The sequence below is a fragment of the Vulpes vulpes genome, chromosome 6 (assembly GCF_048418805.1).
Source record: "Vulpes vulpes isolate BD-2025 chromosome 6, VulVul3, whole genome shotgun sequence".
NCBI lineage: Eukaryota > Metazoa > Chordata > Mammalia > Carnivora > Canidae > Vulpes > Vulpes vulpes.
The window spans coordinates 27,645,405-27,671,305 of NC_132785.1; the positions used below are offsets into that span (position 1 = coordinate 27,645,405).

Here is a 25,901-nt window from a genome sequence, read left to right on the forward strand (position 1 = left end):
TTTAATTCATTTCTGAAAATGGGCATTAGCTTATTCCTATTGTCAGTATAGATTCATTTAACATGTGGCCATACCCATAGCACTTAATCTTGTCAACATGTAGCTACACTTAAAACTATTCGTTCCCTCTGGAATTAAACAAGAATAAACCCCTTACGGCTGTGTTTTTTTGTTTGTTTGTTTGTTTTTGTTCTCATCAAGAACTAGTTCACTGAGGAGGAAGATAATTGAGGAAAGAGAATTGTAGATGCTTCTCTTTAGCACAAGTAACATCCTATGCAGCTATCTCCCCCCTTTTTCAGGCAAAGACGTTTTGAATTTAGAATCAGTTGTTTGCAACTTAAAATGACTTCCCTGTGTTTTAAACCATCCTGGCTAAGTTGAGACAAGTGGCCACTCCATTTTGTCAGAACACAAGGTATGTGCTCTGCCAAAGTGGAACAGAATTCCCATGGTGATATTGCTAATTGTAAGATATACAAGGCATATCTGAACAAGTTTCTTTTTTTTTTTTATTGTGATGAAAACTAGAAGCTCTTTTTTTCCCAACATACTTCATCAAACTATTTACAACCTCTGTAAAATTTGCGAGTTTGAAAATATTTTTCCACTATCACATATGTTTACGAATACAGCAAAATATTTTCACTCTATTTTTTTAAAGATGCAGTATCCTATTTCATTTTCTTATGAAAATCTGAATTTCTATTGCAACTGCACAGTATTCAGCATATTTAAAGTACCAATGGACATGGGTCGCTAAACAGATATTACTCTATAATGAAACTGTGAAAATATAGCATTTTTAAATTTTTATGTACACTTAACTATAAAATGCAAGCAAAGTCACATAGAGCATTATAAGCTGATTCCCTAATAAGGTAAATAACTTACATTTCTAGACAGCATGGATTATTACAAATTCATTCTTTTAAAAAAGTTCCTTGTCGGCATTTCCTAGCCCGCTGGCCGCTGCGTATGCAGGCGTGTATGTGCTGGGTGTGCCTGTACGGGGAAGTGGAAGGCAGTGTGGGGAGAAGTAGAAACGTACTGTGGAAGACATGACTTACCAAACCCCTTTTCTCAACAAAACCAAAATCAAATTGAGAAGATTTTTTTTTTTTTTTTTTTTGCACGAGATGCACTACCTCAGACAAACTGAAGGAAGAAATTTAGTCAGTGAAATTAGAGAATACATTTACCTCCTCAATTTACAGAGCAAAATCTGAGACAGGACTATGGACTATGAGTATTAAGGCTTCCCGGGCCTGATATGATCCATGAGAGTTCTCTCACGTTCATTCCCTCACATGTAGACTGACACTCAGCGTTTCGTGGGTGCTGGTATTCTTAACATCACTGTCAATCCTTGCTATAAATGTGGAAACATCTTTATAACAGCATCATGGCTACATTTCTAAGCAGTCGTAACAACATAACAAAGGCGTATTAGTATATCTGAAGGTCTCCCCTCACGGGACTTATTCCATTGCAGCTTTGGTAAGTATAATAAATAAAGTACAGAATAAGGAATACTGCATCTTTATCCATATACATGTTATCGTTCTAACGAACTGATGTCAAAGTGCAGAATGGTATTTACGTTTAAAACACAAATGGCAAAATTTGAAGTTAAAAAAAAGGGGGGGGATTGTATAAAAAGGAACACAATCCTTGTATAAGCTATTCCAAATTTTCAACCACAATGCGAATGGCCTTTCTAACCACCTAGAACTGGCATTTGTAAACACTGGAGCATTTTGTAAGGTCTTTCCCCCTCACCATCCTCTTCCTGGTTTCCACTTAAACTTTAGAGTGAATAAAAAGTGCTCTTTTTAAAAATGCGGGTTGTTCCTGTTACTCAACTGCTTTTGAAAACCAACGTCCTATAGTGTTTTGTCGAAGTAACGCCAGGCAGTAGTATGTTCTTTATGGGAAAGCCATTAGGAATTTTAGTCTAAATGTCTTAATAGAACTTAAGACAAGTTATCAAGCAGCCTTCTCAGAGTCCAACAGAATCGACAGGAGGGGGCTTGAGGTGGATGGGGAAGTGGGAATCTGCTTCCTAACACCTTCAGGTCAGAATATAAGGAGGGAATCTATTAAAACTTCACAGTAACTTGTAACTCTTCAAATAACGTTAATTGCCCTGAATTCAATCTCTACAATGCAAAGAGATGGTCAGGTCTACCATGGCTTCTCAAGCCATTACGGCTGCCCGTGCAGAAGTTCTCAAACATGCACGTACATCCCACTGCAAACTGAAGAGCTCCCAAGTTAAAACCAAAGAATGCTTCTAGTTAGGGGACGGCCAAGTCCTGTGGATTCTGCACCTTTTCTGGTGTTCATCATCTACTACTGTGCTTTTTTTTTTTTAAAGAGGCTAGAATGGACCCAGATGAAATGGAGGAGGCCTCTCCATGCCTGAAGATCCCTTCTCTCCTATTTAAAGACTTCATTCCTTCTCTCCCCAACTGCTTTCCTTTCTATGCGGCAACACGAGTAGAAAACTCACCAGGGAGAGTTTGCTATGTTCCAGGACGAGCCCCGGGTGAGATCAGCAACTCGCTCACTCACGGTTTGTGCTTGGATCCCTCTTTAGAAGTCTCGAGCATGTCAAGGGGTGGGGTGGAGAGGATATGGCGTAACCCTGACCGGTTTTAGCGGTTGACTTACCATCTCAGTCTGGTTTCCGCTCTCCGAGGGTGAGGAGAGAAAGCTCACTTCCCTGAGCCTTTCCTATGTGATCAGAGAGGAGCAGCCCATTTAGTTCTGTGCTAAATTTAAATCAAGCTGTCACTCGGGAAGCTCCCACTGCCTGTCAGTTCTATGAATTCCAAAAACCGTTTCTCCCTGTAACACGCTCAAGACCTCTCTGCACAGAGAAAAGACCAGCCCATCTTATGAGAGCAGGAAGCATGAAATCAGGTCTACCCTGTACCCGGGCGATTCACCTACTGACTGCCAACCAGGTTCCCAGGCCGCCAGGGAGGGAGGCATGGCCGTGTTGGCCACTCTCTGTGTTCTTTGCCACCGACCAGGAACCAACACTGGTATGTAGCAGGAAATCTCTTTCTATCCAGAATGGTCACAGGCAATGAGAAGTGGGAATTGTATACAGTACAGATAAAAAAACTTTCCAGTTGGTTAAAAAATAAAAATAAAAAAACCAAAAAATAGTGCTTGGTGGGTCATAGATCATATAGCAAAAGAAGTTATTTCTCAATAGAATCAAAGCCCTTGTTTGAGAGAAACTGCCTGATGAGTTTTTCAGACCTGGCAGAAATTGCAGAGCGCATAGTTTTGAAGATAGAATTTGACCTGAAAATCATTATGCTGTTGCTTGAACATTTAAAACAATTCCTTTTGATAGCATCCCACACGAATTGTCCTTGGTTCAATGTTTAGAGTTCCTTGCTTCGTCAGAATAAGATTCTCTGAATTTGAAGAGGATCCTAAAAAAGGATAGTTCTGCAACCGGAAATCATTTCAGAATGTTCAAACACTTAAAAGTGAGCTAGGAATATTGTGAGGTTGATTTGTGCAATTCCCCAAATCAAGTGTTTGTAATTAAGATATATTGCAAAGGTCTATGCTGGCAACCTTGTATATCTAAGCTATAAAAAATCTTAACAACAACAACAACAATAACAACAACAACAAAAAATGTCACCAAGCCCCTTAGCCACAAAAAGCTGAAAAAAAAACCAAAACAGCTTTTGGTGGGGGAAAAAAAAATACGGTATTTTTTCTGAAAGAATGCTTGTTGGTGATGTATTGCTTTGTTTACTGTATACTCCGCTAGTTGCAAGAAAGGCTCATAATTTTAGGGGGTGGATGGGACTGTAATCTCCCCTCACCCTCAGCGCAGGATGAGTGAGCTAAACATCCCTGCAGATGCCGAACGCAGAGCCGCTGGGCTCTGACACGGTTTAGAAAATGAAATCTGTATAGAAGAACCTAATGGAGAGTCACTTAGCCTTGGCTCTCCAAGTGAGGAAATTAGCACCATGTTAGGCTTTCCTCGGGGAGCACTCTCTTTCCACTGACTCGGTTCCAAGGAGAACTGACCCATTAACCCAAGGGTTAATTCCCTGCTCTGCCTCCTTGGCCCTTCTGGTCACTAAATAACTGTTTTCAAACACGAAAAGGGGAGCATAATCTTTAATTGTGGTACTCAACCGAGCAGGACAACAAACAGCAGAAAGATGACCTCAGTGCCGTGAGTGTAACCAAGACCTCTAAAATGCTGGGGTGTTTTTTACAATCCCTTTAGTAAGTATGAAAATTGGTAACGTGAGTCCTCAGTGAAGTTATTGTAGGAAAGTCCTTTTATTCATTATTGCTTTTCTCCTCAAGAGGCGCGTTATTCCATCTCTGCTTTGTCTGATTTTTTCATGTTCACTGACTTTGCCTGAGCAGCCCCACCTCTTACCTTGGTGCCAGTGTGTCTAAGAAAGTTTGTTTGTTTTTTTGTTTTGTTTTGTTTTTTCTTTCCCCTGATTCCTTGTAATCAAATACTAGGGGCAGGAAGAGATGATGCCTAGGTGACAGAGCACTGCGATTTGAAGTGGGGCAGTAGTTTGTTTTTGTTTTTTTTTTTTTGTTTTTGTTTTTTTAAGACAGGCTCTTCCTATTCAACTACAGAACACCTCTGTGCTCGTCCACGCCGGGGCAGACACGGGGACTACACTCCACCTGCAAATGTCGCTGCCCCTCTGCTCGAACAGATGAACGAAACAGAATCAAAACAAAACAAAAACAATCAACGACAAACAAATGAAAGATTCAATGTTGGTTCTCTTCGGGGCATGGCATAATGACAAGTCGCGGGTGGTGCTACCTAGATGCCGTCACGCTAGTGCCAAGGGCTGCCTGAGTGCCCCCCTTTACTCTCGGGTCATGGAACTCTCCAACAGGCTTCTTCTTCTCTACTTTCATGCTGCTTGCTGGTAACAGGTGGGATGTGTGTTCTATCTTACTGAGACAGTAACTAAAATTGCAGTAAAAAGAGGGTCAGGGGTGGGGACGATGGGAGAATCATCCAAATTTCAAAGGTCTCGCTCCAGCCATCAATTTGTGGCGGGCGACCTTCCAGGTATCGATAACAAAGTGTCTGACAGCTCGGAAAAACGTACAAGCTACAAACATCTGGAAGTGGCAGAGTACACAGCACGGGGACCCGTGCCTGTCTCTTCAGCGTTTGTGTCACGGATCTCCCGGGCCAGCGTGAGGACGTTTCTCGTGTAGTCGTGATGGGGGTTACCTTCAGACCGGAAGGAGAGGTGTGACTCCTTTTGTCCTGCTCTGCTTTCAGACATCGTGGGATGGTGATGCCCTTGTGTGTGGACACGGCGGAGGGGATTCAGCCCTGCTGAACGGGGTGCCCTAAGAGACCCAGCTCCTGTGCTCCGCTGGGCGGGCAGCGGTCCTCACACCAGCATATGCCTCCGGCGGTGCAGTGCCAGGTGGTCTGACCGGGAAAAGCTGCGGTCACAGTCCGCGCACTTGAATGGCTTCACTCCCGTGTGTTTGCGGTAATGCCTTGTCAGTTCGTCCGAGCGAGCGAACTTCCAGGTGCAGCCTTCCCAGGTGCACTTGTAGGGCTTCTCTCCTGGAAGACAAAGGGACACGCGCTTTGATGCTCCGCCACTTTCCCACAATCACCAAGGCAGCACTATGTTGGGGGGCTGGGGGGCTGGGGGCGCCGGTGCTCCCACCGGGTGCTCCGCGTGGTCATCTTCTGTCAGGAAACCTTAGCAGCCTGCCAGCGGGTCTGGCCTCAGGCGGGTGGGGGGTTTCGATCTCGGCTCTCCTGCTGGGACACCCGGCAAGTTAGGGGACACTCCACATCCTCACGGATGCGGGAAGTCACTTTCCGGCCAAAACGGCAAAAGGCATAGGCTGATCACTACTGGATAGAGGATCCCAACAGGTTGGCCAGAAAGGCATTTTTACATCTCTACCGGGGCCGATGGGGCTCTAATGCTCTAATGCCAGAGACTCACTAAGAATTATAAAGGGTGATTAGTTATGTTTGGTTTCGCTACTCCTCCCCTAACGGGCATCGCTTGGACGGTTTAAGGCTATTTCAGGACGCAGTGTCCCTGTACCAGTCACTGGGAATATGCACAAAGTTTCATCAAAAGGTAGAGCACTCCGCCGCTCCCCAGAAATTAGGTATGAAATACATGTCATTCATAAATATCTACTTTCTGCTGGTCTATTGGAAAAGAATCCCAGATAGCTTCAGAGTGCAAAGTTTAAATAAATACTCTTTTCAGGGATTTAACTAGGGTGAGCCCTGAGGAATCATCAAGTTGGTTTTAGTGTTGAAACTCACAGTGAAAAGCAGTCTGAAGAAGTATGTAATTTGACCGGGTCCTTCAGTCAACTTGTAAGGACAGTAAAATATGCAAAGGCTTTGCTGGGAAAAGATACACTATCCATTGTCCAAATGAGCTCCCAGGGGGAGAGAGACAATGGTTGACCCAGGTGTGGGTTTTTTTTTCCTGGCTCTCATTCAGAATGGATGCCCTGTCCCCATGCAACCCCACAAAAAGTGATCTCTCCTTCTGTTCCTTCCATCCAATAGTCAACAACTGGCTTCCTGGCCACACACAGTCTTTGGTGAAAAGGCCCTAAGACAACGAAGGGAGCTTTTTGCAGATTCCTAGGCATAGAGCTGCAGGGTGCGTACTGTTAACTCCACTTTACAGATGAGAAAACTGAGGCTCAATGTAGTAAAGTAACTTGCCCAATGTCAGAAAAAAAGATGTATTTGGCTCCAAATCCAGTGCTTTTCACTATGCTATAGCGGAACGTATAATTCTGTTCCCATGTAAACTTTGTCACATCTTCAAAGTTGGTTCTACTTTCTCAGGTACGCCCAAATCATGCATTTCTTATTTCTATTATATCATCTATCGCAATAAATCATGACGATTTAATTCAGATGCCTTTCTCCTCTACTCGTTTCTGAATTTGTGGAGGGCAAGGACTATGCCTCTACCATTTCAGTATCCTTGGAGCCTAGAATAAGTATCAAACAAATGCTTGTATGAATCAGCAAAACTGCCACACACATACACACAGAACCACTAAGCCGTGTGAGAGTACAAGTGATGCCTACATGGGAGAATTAGCCTGAACTGGACCTAACAATTTTCATTCAACTCTGAAATAAATGCTATCTATATGGGTCCTTTTGGGATCAAGTGACCCTTTCAGAAGTGAGTGAATAGCACAGACCAGTTAAATCTAGAAATGTTGATGTGCTAATTGTGGGCCACAGAAAGCTCCAGGTTACTCTGAAAGGGCTCCTTTCAAGTAGAAGCCTTCTGAGTAGATTAACCCAAAACCTCAAACTTTGACTCATTCCAGATATCCTACGGAGATGAAAATCTTCAATTGCAGGTATCTATTGACCCAAGTTGAACAGAAATTAAAAAAAACAAAAATCAGCTTAAAATGATGGAGGGTCTCCTACCTAGTATATCAGTGGCAACTGTTTACATGCCTTTATTTACATGTCCTCCCTATGTGTTTGTGAAATTTATGTCATGCGTAAAGAGTCTAACAAGCTGAGCTTGATATAAATCATGTCTTCGAAAACTCATCCATCTTTGGAGCACTGAGCTCAGCAGGTAGACACTTAGCCACCAAGAGGCATCTCCCTGGCTCTCTATGTCACTCTAGAACCAGCTACAGAGAGTGTAAGGCCTAGGAAGGAAAGAATACCAGGTTTTCTTAATTGAAGGATGGGTGTGGAAGTGTCAAATGTGTATGACTCTCCTTGCCATTCCAGACAGAGTGAGAGGAAGGGGACACATAGCTGGGATGAGCCTGGAAAGTAAGTAGAGGCCTGGAGGAGACAATAGCTTCTAGTCTTATCTTGGGAAGGATGTTAAAGGTTTGAATGGCCCACCACTGGGACAGTTTATGGTTCTGGGTGCTCTCCGGATTTCCTTGTATACCCAGAGTAGGCACTTACTACTCTCTGATTTCTTCCTCACTATTACAATAATAGTCTTACTGTTACTTTCCTTTTGGCTGTTTAATAATGGCATTTATGTCCGTTCTACCTGAAAATCCATAGCACAGAGTGGCTCTTCTAGGCTAAAGCAAGTCTGTGGCCTGGTTTTTGTATAACCTTTGAACTTGGAGTGGTTTTTATACTTGGTATGTGGTTGAAAGACAATATCAAGAGGACAATTTCAAGGCATGTGAAAATTACACGAAATTCACATTTTAGTGTCCATAAATATGTTTTTGTTGGAACACAGATGTACATATTGTTTATGGCTGTCATCCAGTGATGGCATAATTGAGCACCATAATAGGGAACGTATGGCTAGTGATGCCTAGAAATTTTCTATCTGGCTCTTTACAGAAAGTTTACTGACCCTTGATGTATGGGAGGCACCCAAGCTTTTTGCAGGCTTGCTGATTATGTTAACTTATTGAACTGGAGTCCATAATGCATGCTGTTAATTCGGGATGGGTGGGTGAGGGAATATTTTGGCTATAGAATAATAGCTTATTCTCCACTTAGGACCCCAACTAAAATTCTTTTTTTTTTTTTAAGATTTTTATTTATTTATTCATGAGAGACACAGAGAGAGAGAGAGGCAGAGGCACAGGCAGAGGGAGAAGCAGGCTCCATGCAGGGAGCCCAACATGGGACTCGAACCCAGGACTCCAGGATCATGCCCTGGGCTGAAGGCAGGCGCTAAACTGCTGAGCCACCCAGGGATTCCCCCCAACTAAAATTCTAACAGTAATATACACACTTGGTATTTCATGTCAACTGCTTTAAATCGAGAGTTCTGGATTGAGTAACTCTCTGAAAAGGCTCACTCAATCCAATCTGCGTTTTAGAAATAGTTTTAGGATCTTTTCTGCTCATTAAAAATTGAAGAAGGTCTTCCCTACGTGAGTGAGTCACAGTGATGGAAGCTCCTTCCAAGCCCTTTCAATACAGTTGTGTTACAAGGTCACTCCGACCCATGATGAGTGACTCTTCTACTGAGTCCGGAAGGAAGGCATAGGGAGGGAAGTAGTTTAGCAGTGTGGAATCATTTCTAATATGAATATTTTAGGGGGTGGGGCACAGGGAAAGCAGAACTGATGGTAAGGATTTCTGTGAGCTCACAAAGGTGGAGCAGGAAAACTTAGTGCAAAATCAGAGAAGTATTCTGTGATTGGAATCAAACACAATAAGCAGTCATGAAAGACAAGGCCAGGTGAAATGGTTCACGTGAAGTGGGTCAAAAGGCACAAACTTCTAGTTACAGAAAAACCAAGTCGTGGGGATCTAATGGAATAGCAGGGTAACACTGTATTATATATCTGAAAGTTGCTCAGAGTAGATTATAATTAAAAGTTCTCATCACACACACAAAATCATCTGTATCTGTGTTGACAGATATTAACTACACTTACTGTAGTGATCATTTCACAACATATACAAATACTGAATCATGTTGTACTCCCAAAACTGATTTAATGTACTATGTCTCGATAAAGAAAAATAAAGGTGAGGCAAAATACAAGAGGCAGACATGTATGTCCCTATTCTTGAATAAAATCAATGAAAATGATAAACAAGCTACCAGGGGCTAGGTGATGAATGAAGGCATATAATGAAGAATCCAAACCTTTTCCAGTAGGGAGCCGGGAGGGAGAAAGCATATAAGAAAATAGTAAACTGAATTGTCTGAGTGATAAGTCAATTTTCCTCAAAAATTTCTTATAAAAGGTATACTTTCTTTTTAATATCCAGGAAAACTTAAGCATATTCCTTGCCCCTATTGCCGCATTCATGAAACTGGAGTTTGCCTATTTTCTCTCCATGCTTAAAAAAAAGAAGAAGAAAAAAGAAAATGGTACCTTCAAAAATCTCTCTTCAAAACTAGAGGCTGAACTACTGGGAGCAGGGGAGGAGATGGCCACTGTGACCAGGCAGAGAGTGGACTTCTGCCCTTTGCTTAAGAGAGATCTAGGTTTTGATTATACCTGCCTACTGCCTGGCATTTTATTAAAAATAAAATAAGATCAATAAACGCTCTTTTTGGACCAGTCAAGTTCTAGAAGTGGATAAAAGAACAATTTAGTGGCTACTGCATTGTATTAAACTGTACATTGTATCTTATGCTTGTGCTTTAAAGCAATTTAAAGGCTACAATCTTATAAACAAATTAGGGTAACAGAAACTTCCTGATGTGAGTAAAAACTTATTAAAATGATAAATGCGTTTGTATGATTGATTGCAGTATGCATAAATGAGCCCTGAAAGGACGCAGAGGACAAAAATCTTTCTTCCATCTGTCTTCTTTCCTTTAAAATCTTCCTAGAAAATAAAAAAAAACAAAACTAAATTTAATGTTAAGAGATCAGTGTGGTAGGTACCGAATGGTAAGTGCATTTTCCAAGACAATTTCCGTATGGAAAGAATTGGCTTGGATGATGAAAGGAGTCAGGCAACTCACAGGGTCTGTGCTTCTACTGCACATAGCTGCTGTGCATCAGGCTGAATGATGGTGACAGTAAACATGATTTCCAGTAATTTCTTCAGGAACTGTGAATTGTCCTTCAACTCATTTGAATTAGATTTCTGCAACTGTGTTATTCAGAAACTGTTTTCCCTAGAAATGAGCTAAAAATAAGAATAGCATGCCCACCTTCTTCCTTCCTTTTGTCTAATTCGCAAGTACCCTTAGAATCCCTAGTGGCAAAATCGTTGAAAGTGTAGTTAATAGTTTTCAAAATAACTGGAAGTTTTGACTCCACCATCAGGTCATCTTTGATTCTTGTTTCCTCTACTAATCCCGTGAAATAATGAAATGATAGAAAATGGTATCATACATATCTTTACCAATAAGTTTTAGTAGGTGATTTTTCTTTGCTAAATCGAGATATTAAGTTGTTAGTGTCTACAAAAAACTGAAGGACATGATCTGGCTAATTAATTGGTAGCTTAATCCGACACCATACCTTGGGGAGCAGTTTACTAACTTGTAGATCTTCAGTTTTGAAGCGTGAAGTTCTCCATGTCCCATGACAAATCCAAGCCATTTCCACACTTTGTGTTAAAAAAAAAAAAAAAAGTATCTGGCCATTTTTGAGCACAATCTGTCCTGCTCTGTTCTTTAAAAAACCTGGACTAAGCTATGAGAACCTCTGAAAAAGGAAAATGTTAACCAAAACTAATAGCAAGAGTTTCTATTTTTTAAAGTGGAACAGTCCTATAAAGATGAAAAAGAGAAAAAAAAAAAGAACAAATGAGGTTTGTTAAGTTTTGTTACAAAATACTCTTTTTAACTCCACTTTTGGGGTTCAAGTTAAGTATAATTTTTTATGCATAATTGCCTCTGTGGGGGGGTGTATGAGGGCGTGTGTGTGTGTGTATTCACAGGCATTATTTGAACAGAAGTCTAATTAAGTGTCCTGAGAAAATGAAACTCGTGTCAGGGTTTTTTTTTTCTTGCAACAGTCAACAAACTGATTTATGATGAGAACCCCTGTCTCCTTCAATCTTGGTTAAAGAAAAGGATTAAGAGTCACTAAATGCATTTCCATGACATTTACCCAGCAGAAGCATAATAAAGTCTAAAGAAAACACCAGGTATTGAATGGATTCCCAAAACCCACGAAACAAAAATAACTTTTTCAGGTACCTCCCATCTTACCATCTGAAATGCTGAAAGGTAAATGTGTACTGAGACAAAAGACAGGTTGCCCTTTCATATTAAAATGACGTGTGAGCAATACACAGAAGAGGAATGTGCAGTTTGTAAAAGTCTGGGTCAAACAAAACAGCCATGTTCTCACATCAGCTTTTCTCTAATATTTTCTCAAGCAACTGAAAAGGAACACCTTTTGCAAGAGGAAGCACAGGCAATTTTTTTTTTTTTTCCAGTTCAGAAGTGCATTTCTGAAATGCGTCCCTGTTTAACTTTTATAAAGTTACTGGGCCCCAGACGCTGACAAATGAGCTTCATTACACTCAAGGCTCAACATATTTGCTGTGACAATCTGTTTCACTTGAGGAATGGTATTTGCATATGGGGGGTGGGGGTGGGGGAAACCAGAATCAAGATTCCTATCTTGTCCTCTGGTTTCTGTTCCATTAGTTCATAAAAGTTCACACAATTTTAGATCAGGGAGGAAATCGGGTACTTTTAAAGGAGGAAACAGAAAACTAGAGCTGAGATTACAAAGCACCTGACTTGTCCTCAGGGTGGACCAGGCTGCTTTCTGTCTTGGTGGTGTTAAGGTGGCATAAAATAGTGAAGGCTTTGAAATCAGGCAGGAAGCCTGGTCAAAGGCTGGCTCGGTCATCGATCTGCAATTAGGTCTCAGGATGGAGTATTCGGCTTTCTGAAGCACTGTTTGCCCATCTGTCAAATGGACACACTGTTCCTATGCTTGTGAAACTAAGAAGTACACATGGCACATGCCTGAGAAATGAGAGATGCTTAATAAAAGACTATTTAATTTTATAGTTATGAAATTTAAGATTTTTCTGGTTTTTTTCCCCCTAAGAAATATAAGTTAAAAATAGATCCTATTTGCTATTAAAAAAAAAAAAACAAATTAAAGGATTTGTGGTAACTGGATGCAAATCTTGACCTTGATCTTGATTTTCTTAACATTTTAAGTTTAAAATTACTTTATAGGCCAAAGAGAACAATGTAGTATTTTATAATTTGACAAGATCAAGTCAATCAAACACATAATCAATATATTATTAGTCTCCACCCCCACTGAATTGTCTGGGCTAAATTAACTGTCTTTTTCATTATGTGTAAATGAGACCAAGTGGATTTGTTCTTTCTTCCCCATGCAATTCCATAGTGGATATTTTTAATAAAAACAATATTTGCCAAAGCAGATAACACTTTCCGTGCACCACACTTTGTTCTAAGAGCTTTACAGATGTGAATTTTACCAACTTCCTAATGAAGTGGTTGCAGTAACCAACCCCACTTAACCCAGAGTTGGCATTTGTAGAGGTGGGATTTGAATCCCGGGAGTCTGACACCAGAGCTCTCATTTGAACCTCTCCTCTGCCTTGCCTCCTGATACGTTAAGTCACTGCTTTAACAAACCAGGATATCTGGTCAGAGCTGGATAAACAGGCTGAAAGTGTGAATTAGGACTTATAGGACAGACAATGTGTTAACACAGAGACTAGCCTTTCTCATGTGGAAATCAAGTATAAACGAACTAAAATATCCTATAACAAAAACATACTTAACTGAAAGCAAAAAGTTCAAGGTCTAAGGGTAATACTTTATTTGGCTCTTCTGAGTTTATATTTCCATGTAGTGACAATATTTATTTTCCGATGTTTCTGGTTATATTTTCCTTTCGGTTTCTTTTGCAGAGACTTCTTCCTTTACCTGTCACCTAGATGTCTACTAGGATTTTGACTCTGACTTCTTCTCACCTGCATATGTTCTCCTTGGCTCCCCTGGCTTTCACCACAACTTGTCAGGAAAAGATTCCTAAGAAGCTACACCTCAGCCTTTCTCCTAGGGGCATTATGGAGAGATCTACCATGGAAGTGGCAGTCCAAAAGCAATCTCAACATGACCAAAACTGTACTTAGCATCTACCTAAACAAGACAAGTTTCTGCTTCTGTTTTGTTATCTGGAAAAAGGGCAATCCCACCTCCTGAGGTATCAAGTCATAAACTTCTCTGGTTGGGGGGATTTCTGGGACTCTTCACCATCACTCTCTGCTTGCCCCAACCTGATGATTACACCTGCCAGTTCTGCCTTCCAAATATCTGTCCAGTTTATTCCCCCAATGGTAGGCAGTCTGTCTTTAGCTTCTTGCCACCTTCCACCAATACCAGTTTTGAATGGTTCTGTTTCTCTGTCTTATGTGCTACCCCTTCCAATTCCATCTGGGCTATACTAGAGGGAAACTTTCTCAAGGATAATCTGATCATGTCGCTCCTTGGTACCCTGGACACATCCAAATTACACTGTCATCACACCCTACTATGATTGCTGGTTTTCCTGTCTACCCATCCCACTCAGCAGTTCTGTAGAGGATGGCTTTGAGCTTTCTTTATCCCCATATCCCCAGGGCCTACACAGCTCAGTGCTAATAAATGCTTGTTGGTTCAATGAATGACACTACTTAAATTCAAAAACCTCATGTTCTTTTAAAAATATAACATGCAACAGTCAATTTAAGAGTAATCTAGGGGCTGGGGGCACCTGGTTGGCTCGGACAGTAGAGCTTGTGATTCTTGATCTTGGGGTCATGGGTTCAAATCCCATGTTGGGTGTAAAGCTTACTGAAAAAAAAGAAGGGCTTCCGGGTGGCTCAGTCGGTTAAGCCTCCGACTCTTGGTTTCGGCTCAAGCCATGATCCCAGGGTCGTGAGATCGAGACTCCATTGGGCTCTGTGCTCACTGAAGAGTATGCTTGAGATCTTCTCTTTCCCTCTGCCCTTCCCCCTGCTTGTGCTATCTCTTTCTCTGTAACATAAATAAAATCTTAAAAAAAAAGGTAATCTATTTTGTGAGGCAGAGTCCATCTATCTCTAGCATTCTATCCATTCTACTACCTTTTCAATTCTAATTAATTAGAGTATGTATTTTTGAAAGGAAAAATAAATTTGGGAGGTTTTATTTAAAATGAGTGCCACTTAAAGGTCTGGTCTGCAAACAAATTATCTCATTTTAAGCCTTTAAAATTAGTAATATGACATGTGATTGAGTCTTCTATTTTGCTGCTCAAATGAGGATTAATTGTGTTAATCTTTAAAATGATATATTTATTTTATAATTCTGTTTATTCTTAGTTATGGAGATTTTAATTGAACTATCTTAAGCATAATAAACATTATTTTTAATATATTCTTTAGGAGTATATATATTTTCTGCAAAGATACAACTCCTCATTATCATTAATAATTTCATTAAACAGGATGCCTGGGTGGCTCAGCTGTTGAGTGTCTGCTTTCAGCTCAGGGCGTGACCCGGAGTCCCAGGATCGAGTCCCACATTGGGCTCCCTGCATGGAGCCTGCTTCTCCCTCTATCTATGTCTCTGCCTCTCTCTCTCTGTCTCTCATGAATAAATAAAATCTTTTTAAAAATAATAATTTCATTAGACAATAAATTTTATATTAGCATCAGTTAATTTTGCCATTCAGGATAGGATGACCAAAACTCAAAATCTAGGGGCACCTGGGTGGCTCAGTGGTTGAGTGTCTACCTTTGGCTCAGGGTGTGATCCTTGGGGTCCTGGGATTGAGTCTTCCATCAGGCTCCCTGCAGGGAGCCTGCTTCTTCCTCTGCCTTTGTCTCTGCCTCTCTGTGTCTCTCATGAATAAATAAATAAAATTTCTTTTTTTTTTTTAAAAGAAACTCACAAGGTAGTCATTCTTTGATAGAACATGAGAAAGTACAAAGGCTGAGGATATTATTACCCCATTCCTGCTTACAATACAATTTTGATTAGTACATGGATAAAATAAACACAGGGCATGGTCGTAAGATGCCCTAGTGTTTTTAACTTTTCACTGTCATTACTGATTTGTGTGCTGACACAAAAAGAATTAAGAAGCAAAACTCATTTAGTAACTTATTTATTTAACTGAGGTAATAATTGGTGGCTGCTTTAAAAGCCATTACTTTTCTAAATACATGAAAAAGATGAATTTATTTTTAAAACAAATTAAATAAGGTAACACTTTTTTTAGAGGGGGAGAACATGTGCACATGCGTGGTGGGGGAGGGGCAAAGAGAGGGAGGGGGAGAGGGGCAGAGAGAGAGAGAGAGAAATAGAGAGAGAAAGAGAGAGAGAGAATATCTTAAGCAGGTTCCATGCCCAGCATGGGGTCTGACATGGGGCTCAATCTCACAACCCTGAGATCATGACCTGAGCCAAAACCACCTGAGCCAAAACCATGACTAAACCACCCAGGCATGCCAAAATAAGGTTAACACTTTTAAAACCAAATCAAACAAAATATGTACAGCATTGGTACCTGTGTTCAGATAATTGTAAATCTTAGACTCGACATGGTTCCGTATAATAGTTCTCTAGGACAGGTTAAAGTAACTCCTCCATAAATGAAAACAAGTGCAACACTTTTGTAGCACTTTGTTTTTGATCCAGATTACTCAGGTTCCTTTTTAGAAATGGCACTTTGATGCTTGTTCTCAGGGGTAGGTGATGTTCACCACCTGCAGTCAGGGCCAATCACCCCTTCTGGGCTGCCACAGCAACTCATGTCAAGCTCACTTGTGGCTTTCCTATCACGCTGCACAAGGTGGATGCTTGTGGACACGGCTGACTCCACCACCACACTTAGAACTCCTCACCGTCTTCATCTTCACAGCAGACCCATTACTATGCAGAGAGCTGTGCACTGAACAAGCACTCAAGAGCTGCCTATTTAATTATTAATGCTTCTGGTCCTTGTCTTCTCACGGGCTTTCTAACAAAGTAAAATTTTAATAGACTCAGAAGAAAGACCAGTTCATATTAATGAAAAGCTTTAAAAATAGACTATTTAAAGTCACTTGTTATCTTATTACTTCAAAGTACTCGAATGACCGTCACTAAACAGGTAGGAACTGCTGGCTCCACACGCATAGGAATGTGGCTCTGGTAGAGAGGAGGCTGGCAGGTTATTAGCAAACCCATCGGGACTGGGTATAGTGACAATAGGACAGGATCTAAAGAAACTGGAGTTTGAATCCCAGCTCCACAGCTTGTCCACTATAGGTAAGTGGGTAAGTGTTCTAACCTTTCAGGGAATTTACGGATGTGATTAAGATATGTAAAGCTCTCATAGAGCTGAGCACCATGCCCAGGATCTGACAGGTCCTCAGGAAATGTCTGCTCTCTCCCACCTGTGGTATCCACATCTGTTCACAGCTTACTTGAACCACACGTACCATCTTCAAAGCTTCCCTCTTCCCTACCCTCATGTCCCGTCAGATGGAAGACCCTGTTGTATCTGCTGGGGTAATGCTTTCCACAGACTTCCCTTTGTGTTGTGACATGGAAATGCCCAAAGGCTCTAGGGCCAGGGAGGATTCATTCTACCTGCCTCTACCTCTAGGGAAGGAGGGTAGTCAGACAGTCTGCTTAACAAACCAGGGGATGCTTAGACAGTTTTGAAAAATTAATAGAGTTTCCAAAAAAGCAGGAAGAAAGGAGGCCCCTTAGGCAGGCCATTACGGGTTGGGGGTGGGGGGAACCGTGAATGAGCTCCATATAGTTGAGCACATTTGGAGATTCATTCATTTGTATGACTGAGGAAAGAGGGGAATCAGAATAGGGTCAGCAAATGAAGTTTAATAGATTAACCGGAGTCAGATGAGAGGGCCTTATGCCCAGAGTATGAAGGTGTCTCCAATCCACTGGCCGTAATAGATCGTTCCCACTGTGTTGTCCAGTCATTTTGCTTCTACCTTTATTATAGGGCTTTGCACATGTGGCCTTTGTTATGACTCTTCATATGACTCTTACCTAGTACATTTATGGACCTGTCCATTGAAGATGGGGGCTCTGCCTCTTTCTCTTTCTGCCTTCTTCAAGAAAAAAATCCGTAATGCCTCAGACACAGAAAATGCTCAATAAGTATTTGTCTCATTAAATCTGTCTACACACACAAAAAAATAAAAAAATAAAAAATAAATAAATAAATAAATCTGTCTACACATGAGTTTTTCCAAGTGGAAAACTATGATTTACTAAGTATTTTAAATATATTCCTTATAAGACTATTTATATCATCCTTTGATGATAAACAGGACTTATTAAACAAGTTAGATTTCATTCAACTTTTTCTGAATTACAAAAAATTAAAATTAGTAGGGTCTCAAGTACAGAAATGATGTGATTATGGCTGCTTGTGATGAGTATACACTAAATGATCCACACTTTTTTTTTGCCTTGAACCTCCTGGTCACATTAACAACATATACCTCTGCCGATATTCATACGCACATAGTTTCAATTCAATGAATAATTACTGAGTTCCTGAGATGTGCGAGTCACCATATTTACTGGGGATATAAAACTGATGCCCCTGTCATAATTACACACAATGTGCTACACGTTTATGTTCAAAGATAAAAATGAAACAGAAAACCTGAGAGTCACAGACTGAAGTAGGTTGTCTAAGTTTGCCAACCAGCTGGGGGGGCCAAGGACAGATTCAAACTTTCGTCTGCTGACTTCAACTTCTATTTCTATTATGGTTTTCTATTTCTCAGCAAGTACCAATATGCTCATACTTATGAGTGGTTTGGCCAAGACTTACCAACAACTTGTTGGGAAAGGATTTTTACCTGAAAAATGTCGGTTTGTTCTTAAGTGATTAATTATCTTGGCATCACTAAGCCCTATGCTTTATCTAACAACAAATCTAGACAGCGGGACATAGAGCTTTATACGAAGGAGTTATTTAATTAATGAAGACAGTTGTGGAAGTATAAGCAGCACCTCATTACCTGATCAAGCAACTACAAGACCTATGAAGAAAAGGCCACTAATATGCATGGCTGTCCCAGAAGTCACGAGTTTCTTTGTAGGAATATCATCAAACCATTTCAGAATCTCACCCAGTTAAACAAGATGTCAAATAGGAAGCAAGAAATGTAGGAATAGCAGTGAAAAATGAGGCAAGTAAAAAGAGTGAAAAAGCATGGAATCTGCAAGCATTTAGGATAGATGTGTGTGTCTGAATGTGTGTGCATGTGTGCATATATGCGTGTTCCTAATGCCTCATCATTATCTAATATTAATTACAGCACGGTATTAATTACAAAAGCATCATTCCTCAAGGGAAGAGCTAAATAATACATCTTTTCCTTCATTTGTAAAAGGAAGGGCACATTTTAGAGACTTAAATCACAGCTGGTTAATAATTTTAAAGTATCCATATGAGTTAACTTCTTTGACGTGTAAAATTCAGATAGGAATTACTTTTGATAAAGCCAGATAGATAAGAAATGTGATTGCTTTATAGTTAATAACTCCTAAAATTTAGGCATACATCTTTCATATGAATTAAAATGAATACTAGACAACACTGACTAAAATAAGCCTCACAGATTTATTAGAGAATAGGATATCAAGTTGGAATATAAAATATTCCCAGATTCATTTGAAACTGAGTATTTTTATATGTTAAAATTACTCTTTTAAAAATATGGTTTTAGTTATATTTTCTTTTCTTTGTTCACCACTAAATTGCAATATTTTGCAGGACACTGATAATTATGTCATGTCCCACATGCCACCAGGTTCTAGTTGACTTTCAGACCCTCTCAGATGAGACCCAACATCTGGGTGTAGTGCACCATCTAGTGGCTAAAAGAATCACTGATGTCTGAACGTTAATTAACTTGATTGTTCTGCATTTTTAGAAAATACTGGGACATATATTTTTTAGATAATAAGAGAACTGTAAACAGCAATAGCAGATTCCTAAGACTATTTCCTTCTAAAATATATATTTAAACCATTTAATGAGCAATAAAATTCTCAAAATGAGGGAAATTCATAGTACATGCTAGTTAATGTGTAACAAAGGTTTAAATGACCATTAATTTAATTATACCACATTCATTTAAATACACTGTACACTGCTTCATGGAGAAGAGACACAATTTATACCAGTGAATAGGAAAAATGTACCCGCTGACAACCATGTGTACAGGATTGCTGAGATATATTTTTTTCCTCCTTTCTACTGCGCCTTAAACAATTTACCACAGGCAAGTGTTAGTAAAGGCAGTTGAAAGTGTTCGGTCAAATCTTTATGTTATTATCTAAACTGCATGGTCATGGTCACGACAATACACTTAAATTCTTTTTAAATTTAAAAAGGCACTCTTTAGCATTTCTCTTTAAATTGCTAGTATCTAGGAAATGTTCCTCTTTTTCACTTCTACAAATGTGTTTAATTTACTGTGTAAGTTCTAAATAGATGACTGATCACGTACTAATAAAACACAAAAGATCAAGTGTTAAAGGTAAAGTTAACGTGACTTTATCAAAGAAAATTTCTTATTGCTACTTGCTCACTTCCCATAGCGTGCGTACTTCTCATAAGTCATCTGCTATAATCCCAAGCTCTACATTCACTGTTATTGGTCACACACAAATAACTTACTCAATGTGCCTGAAGCAAAGGTAAGACTAAGATACTTATTAAAAGCAAAGCAAGCCAACCCCAATCCCTATACAACATGTGTTGATTTCATTTTGAACACAAAGTTGAGAAATCTTGAATTATAAATCAGAAACACGTAAAGGCTCACTTTGAACTAGTGGTAGCAAATCAACCCAAATTCATTCTTTCTTTTTAAAAGGGCTATTATTTGATAACCTAGTAGGCCATGTTTAAAGAGTAAATATCTCTCTGCTAAGTGGATGAGTGGATCTGGCATGTCTTGGTTTGGAGCAGGAATTTCAACAAGGACTTGCTGATGTTGATGTGAGATCAGGAAAGAGGGACTGGAAATAGGGTCAGTTAGGTAGATTTTTAGCTACTGGTTAATGAATTAAGACTCAGTTGGATGGAAGTCTCTGGGATCACATCTCAGGGCTTTTTCCTTAAACCTGTCCTACTTATTAACACCTGGCAAAAATGGAGATGCTGAAAGAGAGAACTAAATGTGGGTGGGGAAAGGTTTCCAAGGCATCAACTTATTAGAAGAATGGGTCCAAGTCAATCAAATGGATGTAGAATAGGAATTTCCCAGACCTGAAAGGGCATGTGTAGCCCTCAGAACACCAACTCTGTCCTGTATCACCCACAGAAGATCATCCAGCCTGTGGCAAAATGTGTTCAAACAGAGGAAATACACTACTCCTGAGGGAGCCATCCCTGGAGAGACAGGTCCAATTATCAACACAACATTGGATGTTAAGGTTTAAAGGTAATCAGTTATAGGTACAGAAGATGGACAAGATGTAGATCTCAGCAGTCTTTGATTTGGATGACTTAATGGAGAGTCCACTGCTAAAAGGCTTCCAACTTTCTTTTGCATTTTAAGAGATGTCCTTTAACATAACCTCTTCCCTCCATTTGTAGTGTGGAAACTTAGTAAGACACAGTGACATGTTGGGATATATCTAGAAAAACATGGCTAAGAGGGTATGTGATTTGGAGAAATGAAGATGCTTGTGGTTCATGATGGGTTTGCGAGCAGCACCGGGCCAGGAAGTGAAAATAAGAGCATGATAGCTGGAGCTATTCTATTCAACCAGAAGGTACTCTGAGCTAAACAATGCCAGGAGAGGTGATTCAATACTGATGAGATGAGGACTCTGCCCTCAGAAATTTCACCCAACTTGTCTTGCTCTCTGCCACTTGCAAAAACATAAGCTCACTGCCGTGGGAACAACACTTGACCAGGAGCCACCACTGCACAAATGGGATAATGACAGCTCCAACCACAGGTGTTGTGAGGATCAAATAAAACATAAGATGTGAGCATGTGCAGAAAACTGCATCGCAGTGACTTGTTCTTCGTGAGAGATGACACCCAGGGGATTCCCGTAGTTAGGAAACAAAGTAGATTCTCTGGTGTAGAAGGTCCATGTGGACTCTAAGAGTCTATGATTTCATTTTATTAATAACCCAAGCTAATTAATTCTGCTTTAATATTCAAAGTTTATATTGTTTGAATTATAATGCATACACCATGTCCCCCCTACTTTCATAGTATATGTTCACCTCTATTAGATGCAACTTCTTAATGCCACAGAGTTAGATCCTTTACTAGTCCCTAATTAAGCTTTTTCCCCCTCATCCACTGTTTATCACTTGGATAAATAGAACAGAGGTATCTGTGTACAACTGAGGCTAATCTGTATTTCAGAAAGTTCAAGGAATAACTCAAAATATATGATGCTTTACTGAAGAAAGGTCCTATTTTTTTTTTTTTTTAACACCGAAATGCTTCCATTGAAAGTCAGTAATATGACCTGATCATACCGGCAACTGTGATTTCTGTTCATTATCTAATGACAGTATGGAATATGCTTATTTGACTTTCATGTTTTTATACTCATTCTTTGCCTCAGTGGCAAAGAAACTGATTCAAAAACAGAGCCGAAGAAATAGATGAAAACTCTCCTGGGGAAGCTCAGAATCAATGGAGAAGCAAGAATCTGGAATTAAGTACAAAAAGGAAAAGGATTGGGAGAAGAGAGGCAAGATGAAGAGGTAGTTTGCAAAATATGTTGAATTATTAGAAGTATTCAAAGTTATGTTATATAACATATATTATATGTTAGATGAGAAAAAGTAAACTCCAGATTCTACAATGTTTTCTGACTTTAGACAAGCCTCCTCCACCAGAACCTCATCACTCACACACACACACACACACACACACACACACACAAATGATGCCTTGTCTCAATGTTTGGAGTCATGGAACAGTTTCTGTAAAGCAGCTTTGGAAACCATCTAATAACATGACTAAATAAATGGCAACAGATGCTGGCGTAAATGATTTTGCTACCTCAGCCGGGAAATGGTGTTCATAGTGTGGTTATTTTAATATATTTGAGATGGCAATACTATTCAAAGCCGAACAGAAGCCTGTTACACTTGCAGTTTCTAGTTCAAGGCAGATGCTGGCATCCGATTCCTGTCAAGGAGAGTCATTGGATTCAGCTTGCTTGATCTGTGGCACGTTGCTACCAGAACTTACCAGGCATGTGTATGAATAAATTTCCCTTCCCTATCTGATTCTGTGTCTTTGGGCTTTACACATTCTAGTCACCACTTTTCCTAGAAAAGGTAAGTGGAGCCCTCTTTCAACCTTTGGTATCTTCCCAGAACCTTACCAGCCACCCGCCCCCACACACACACCCCATGGTTCCCAACAGGATCCAGAAGCCAAAGGAAGCCAGAGGATGCCGGCCAAGCAACACACAAGGGGCAGGACGGAAGGGGGTGCAGGGGGCTGAGAGTCACTAGGTTATTTCCTGGGTGGGTGGATGGATGTATGAGTGGATGTATGAGTACACGGATGGGGATATGGATGGATGGAGAGGTAGATGGATTGGGGAGGGTGTGGATAGGTGGAAGGTGACAAAGTCAGTAAATCATATGTGGTCACAATTTCTTTCTCTGTAAACTGAATATTGAAAATCCTCTCTCTGCATATAAAATGCCAGTAAAAAGTATATGGAATCATGTGAAAATATTTTTATACTCCTAACAGTGCTATATATAATGTATGTCAATTTTATTTTATTTTTTTGGTTTATTTGGTTATTTGGGGGAAGAGACTGAGGGGGGGAGAAAACATGATCCAAGTGGTGTTTAAAATGCTGACTTTAAGAGGACCGAGTGATTTTGTTCAGCTTATTCTTCATTGTGCTTTATGGACATTTTAAAATCTGCTAAACTAGACAATGGTGAAGTGGCAATACTGATTATGAAAAAGGCTAGATCACTGTGTCATACCATCATAAACGTCCTTAACACACAGAGGACATACTTCATTGGTTGCTACTGTTCCCTAAAACTTAAGCCTTTGTTAAGGGAGAGAGGGGAACGCATTCCCCTCAGAAAGGGAGTAAACTTCAGATGACTATATAACGAGCAAGTCTAAAATGCCATTCCAGTGTACTCAGGACCCTGGAGTCAAGCAGTGGCCCCTTTGGGACTTTCAGTGACCCCCTCCCCCGCCCCCCTTCCCCTCCGTGAGAAGCCCTGTACCTGTATGTGTCCTTCGATGAGCCTTCAGGTGAGAACTTTTTGTGTATACTTTGTTGCATCCCTCAAAATCACATCTGTGGATACGCCGTTTTCTGGAGTCTGGGGATTCAGATCGTCTCTGGCGTCTTGTGCTCTCAATACTAAATGGTGAAATTGAACTGCAAAAAGAAAAAGTGGAGTTAAGTGGGGAGCAACACAGCCCTCTGTTTGCATTCTAGTGGCATGCCACCTCAGCCTCGCGCTCTGTGGCTTCATACAGACTCAGGGCCCCATGGCTGCACTGCCTGCTGTCACTTTCTTGAATGTAACTTCATTTCTCAATCTTGAAGGCAGGCAGCTTGGCCTATTTCTGATAAAACACTCCTCCAGAGAGAAAGACACGCTTAAAACAACAAGACAAAAACGAAAACTAATAAAAGCAGTGGTAGGTAAGTAGATCCTCCTTATCAAAAGAAACAATCTGGAACTTCTGAATGGCACTTACAGGGAATATTTTTGGAAGCCCTGCTACAGACAGACAAAATGAATGCATTTAGGAAATAACACGAGGGTCTGAACTGCACGTGACAGCATATAAAATCATGTAAAATCACAGGGTACATTTCAAAACAAGTGAGGTCAGGCTAAAAGAAATGACATCAGTACATCAATAACAATGACTCATGACAAGCTATTTCTGTTCAGTAAAATGCACTTGACATTTAACTTTTCCAGTTGGTGGTTTTTCATGGTGAGGAATAAAGTACATTGTATTTAAAGATTAGCTGTACCACCATTATGAGAAAAAGTTTTAACTATGAAATTTGGCCCTGACTTGCACGTTGTTTAATCTTCATGCCACAGTAGAAAAACAGGATTAGTTTGTAACGTCAGGTAATTGATTAACATGTACTTCTTCAAACCTTAATCTCTTTTGATTGAGGTAGAAATGAAGAATATGACTAATCGTTTTTAGTTACCCATGAAGTTCTATACTAACACATCACATCCATATTTCTACTGTAAAAAAAATATACCACTGTTCATATTAAGACATATTTTCTTTCAGTTTTTTTCATGTTTTGATGCTTTTCAGAATTAATTCTTATTAGTAAATTGCCTCTTCTAGAAAAAGAGAATGACTCTGAGCAAGAGTTCTTTGAAGAAAGCGAAGTTTAAGCTTCACTTAAGCAGATTACAGGTAAAGGTAAACGCCCACCCTTGTCTTTCATCCTCCTCCCAGGGAAAACTTCTGTCATTTTTCTTTAAATTCTTCAATTCTTTCAAATTATCCTTCCCTATACATGCCCACAGTCATAGAAACTCATAATATTGTTTTGTTTTTTAAGAGACATATAAATATCATCATACTGTTCACATCGTTTTGCAAATTGCTCTATGCTTGCCTTTTATTCACTTAACATTAAGCATGTGAGATTATCCATGTTGATGCCAACACTGTCGTTCACTTGAAGTGCTGTATAACTCATCTACTCTAAGAGGTTTTTTTTCATATTTTAATGTCTCTAAAATCAGATGCTTCTTACAATTGATGGCCTGATGTAGTTTAACTGGCAAAATTTTTTTTTATTAGTGGTACATAAAGGCATGGTGCATTTTAAAATATGTGGTATTTTAACTTGGATCAGGGGTTGGTAAACTTTTTCTGTAAAGGGCTAGATAGCAAATATTTTGCTTTGACTTTGAGAGTCATACAGTGTATGTTGTAACAAATCAACTCTGTGCTTATAGCATAAGAGTAGCCATAGACAATATGTAAACAAGGGAGTATGGCTCATATTCTAATAAAACTTCATTTACAAAACACTGAGTTGTATTTGAGTCCAATGGTTGATGCATGACTCTGATGAAACATGGGAGTAATCCAGTGAATATCTATCCCAGAATTTTAGTCTATTTCCTTTTTTTTTTTTTAATTTTTTTTTTTAATTTTTATTTATTTATGATAGTCACAGAGAGATAGAGAGAGAGGCAGAGACACAGGCAGAGGGAGAAGCAGGCTCCATGCACCGGGAGCCCGACGTGGGATTCGATCCTGGGTCTCCAGGATCGCGCCCTGGGCCAAAGGCAGGCGCCAAACCGCTGCGCCACCCAGGGATCCCTAGAGTCTATTTCCTAAGCAATTGACATTTATATTATTTCTAATACTTCACTGTAACATTGCTCCAGTG

At 40.0% G+C, this 25,901-nt stretch overlaps 1 protein-coding gene across 11 annotated transcripts in view; it reads right to left on the reverse strand.

Moving 5' to 3' along the window:
• Window positions 1-490: 490 nt before the first annotated feature.
• KLF12 (KLF transcription factor 12) overlaps window positions 491-25,901 on the reverse strand; it is a 578,512-nt gene continuing 553,101 nt past the window's right edge. For all 11 annotated transcript variants that reach the window (XM_072760694.1, XM_072760698.1, XM_072760697.1 and 8 more), the window contains 2 exons: window positions 23,731-23,888; window positions 491-5,614 (listed from right to left, as the gene is read on the reverse strand). In XM_072760694.1, the coding sequence (XP_072616795.1) occupies window positions 5,433-5,614; window positions 23,731-23,888 (340 nt within the window). In that variant the 3' untranslated portion in view covers window positions 491-5,432. The remainder of the gene's footprint in view (window positions 5,615-23,730; window positions 23,889-25,901) is intronic.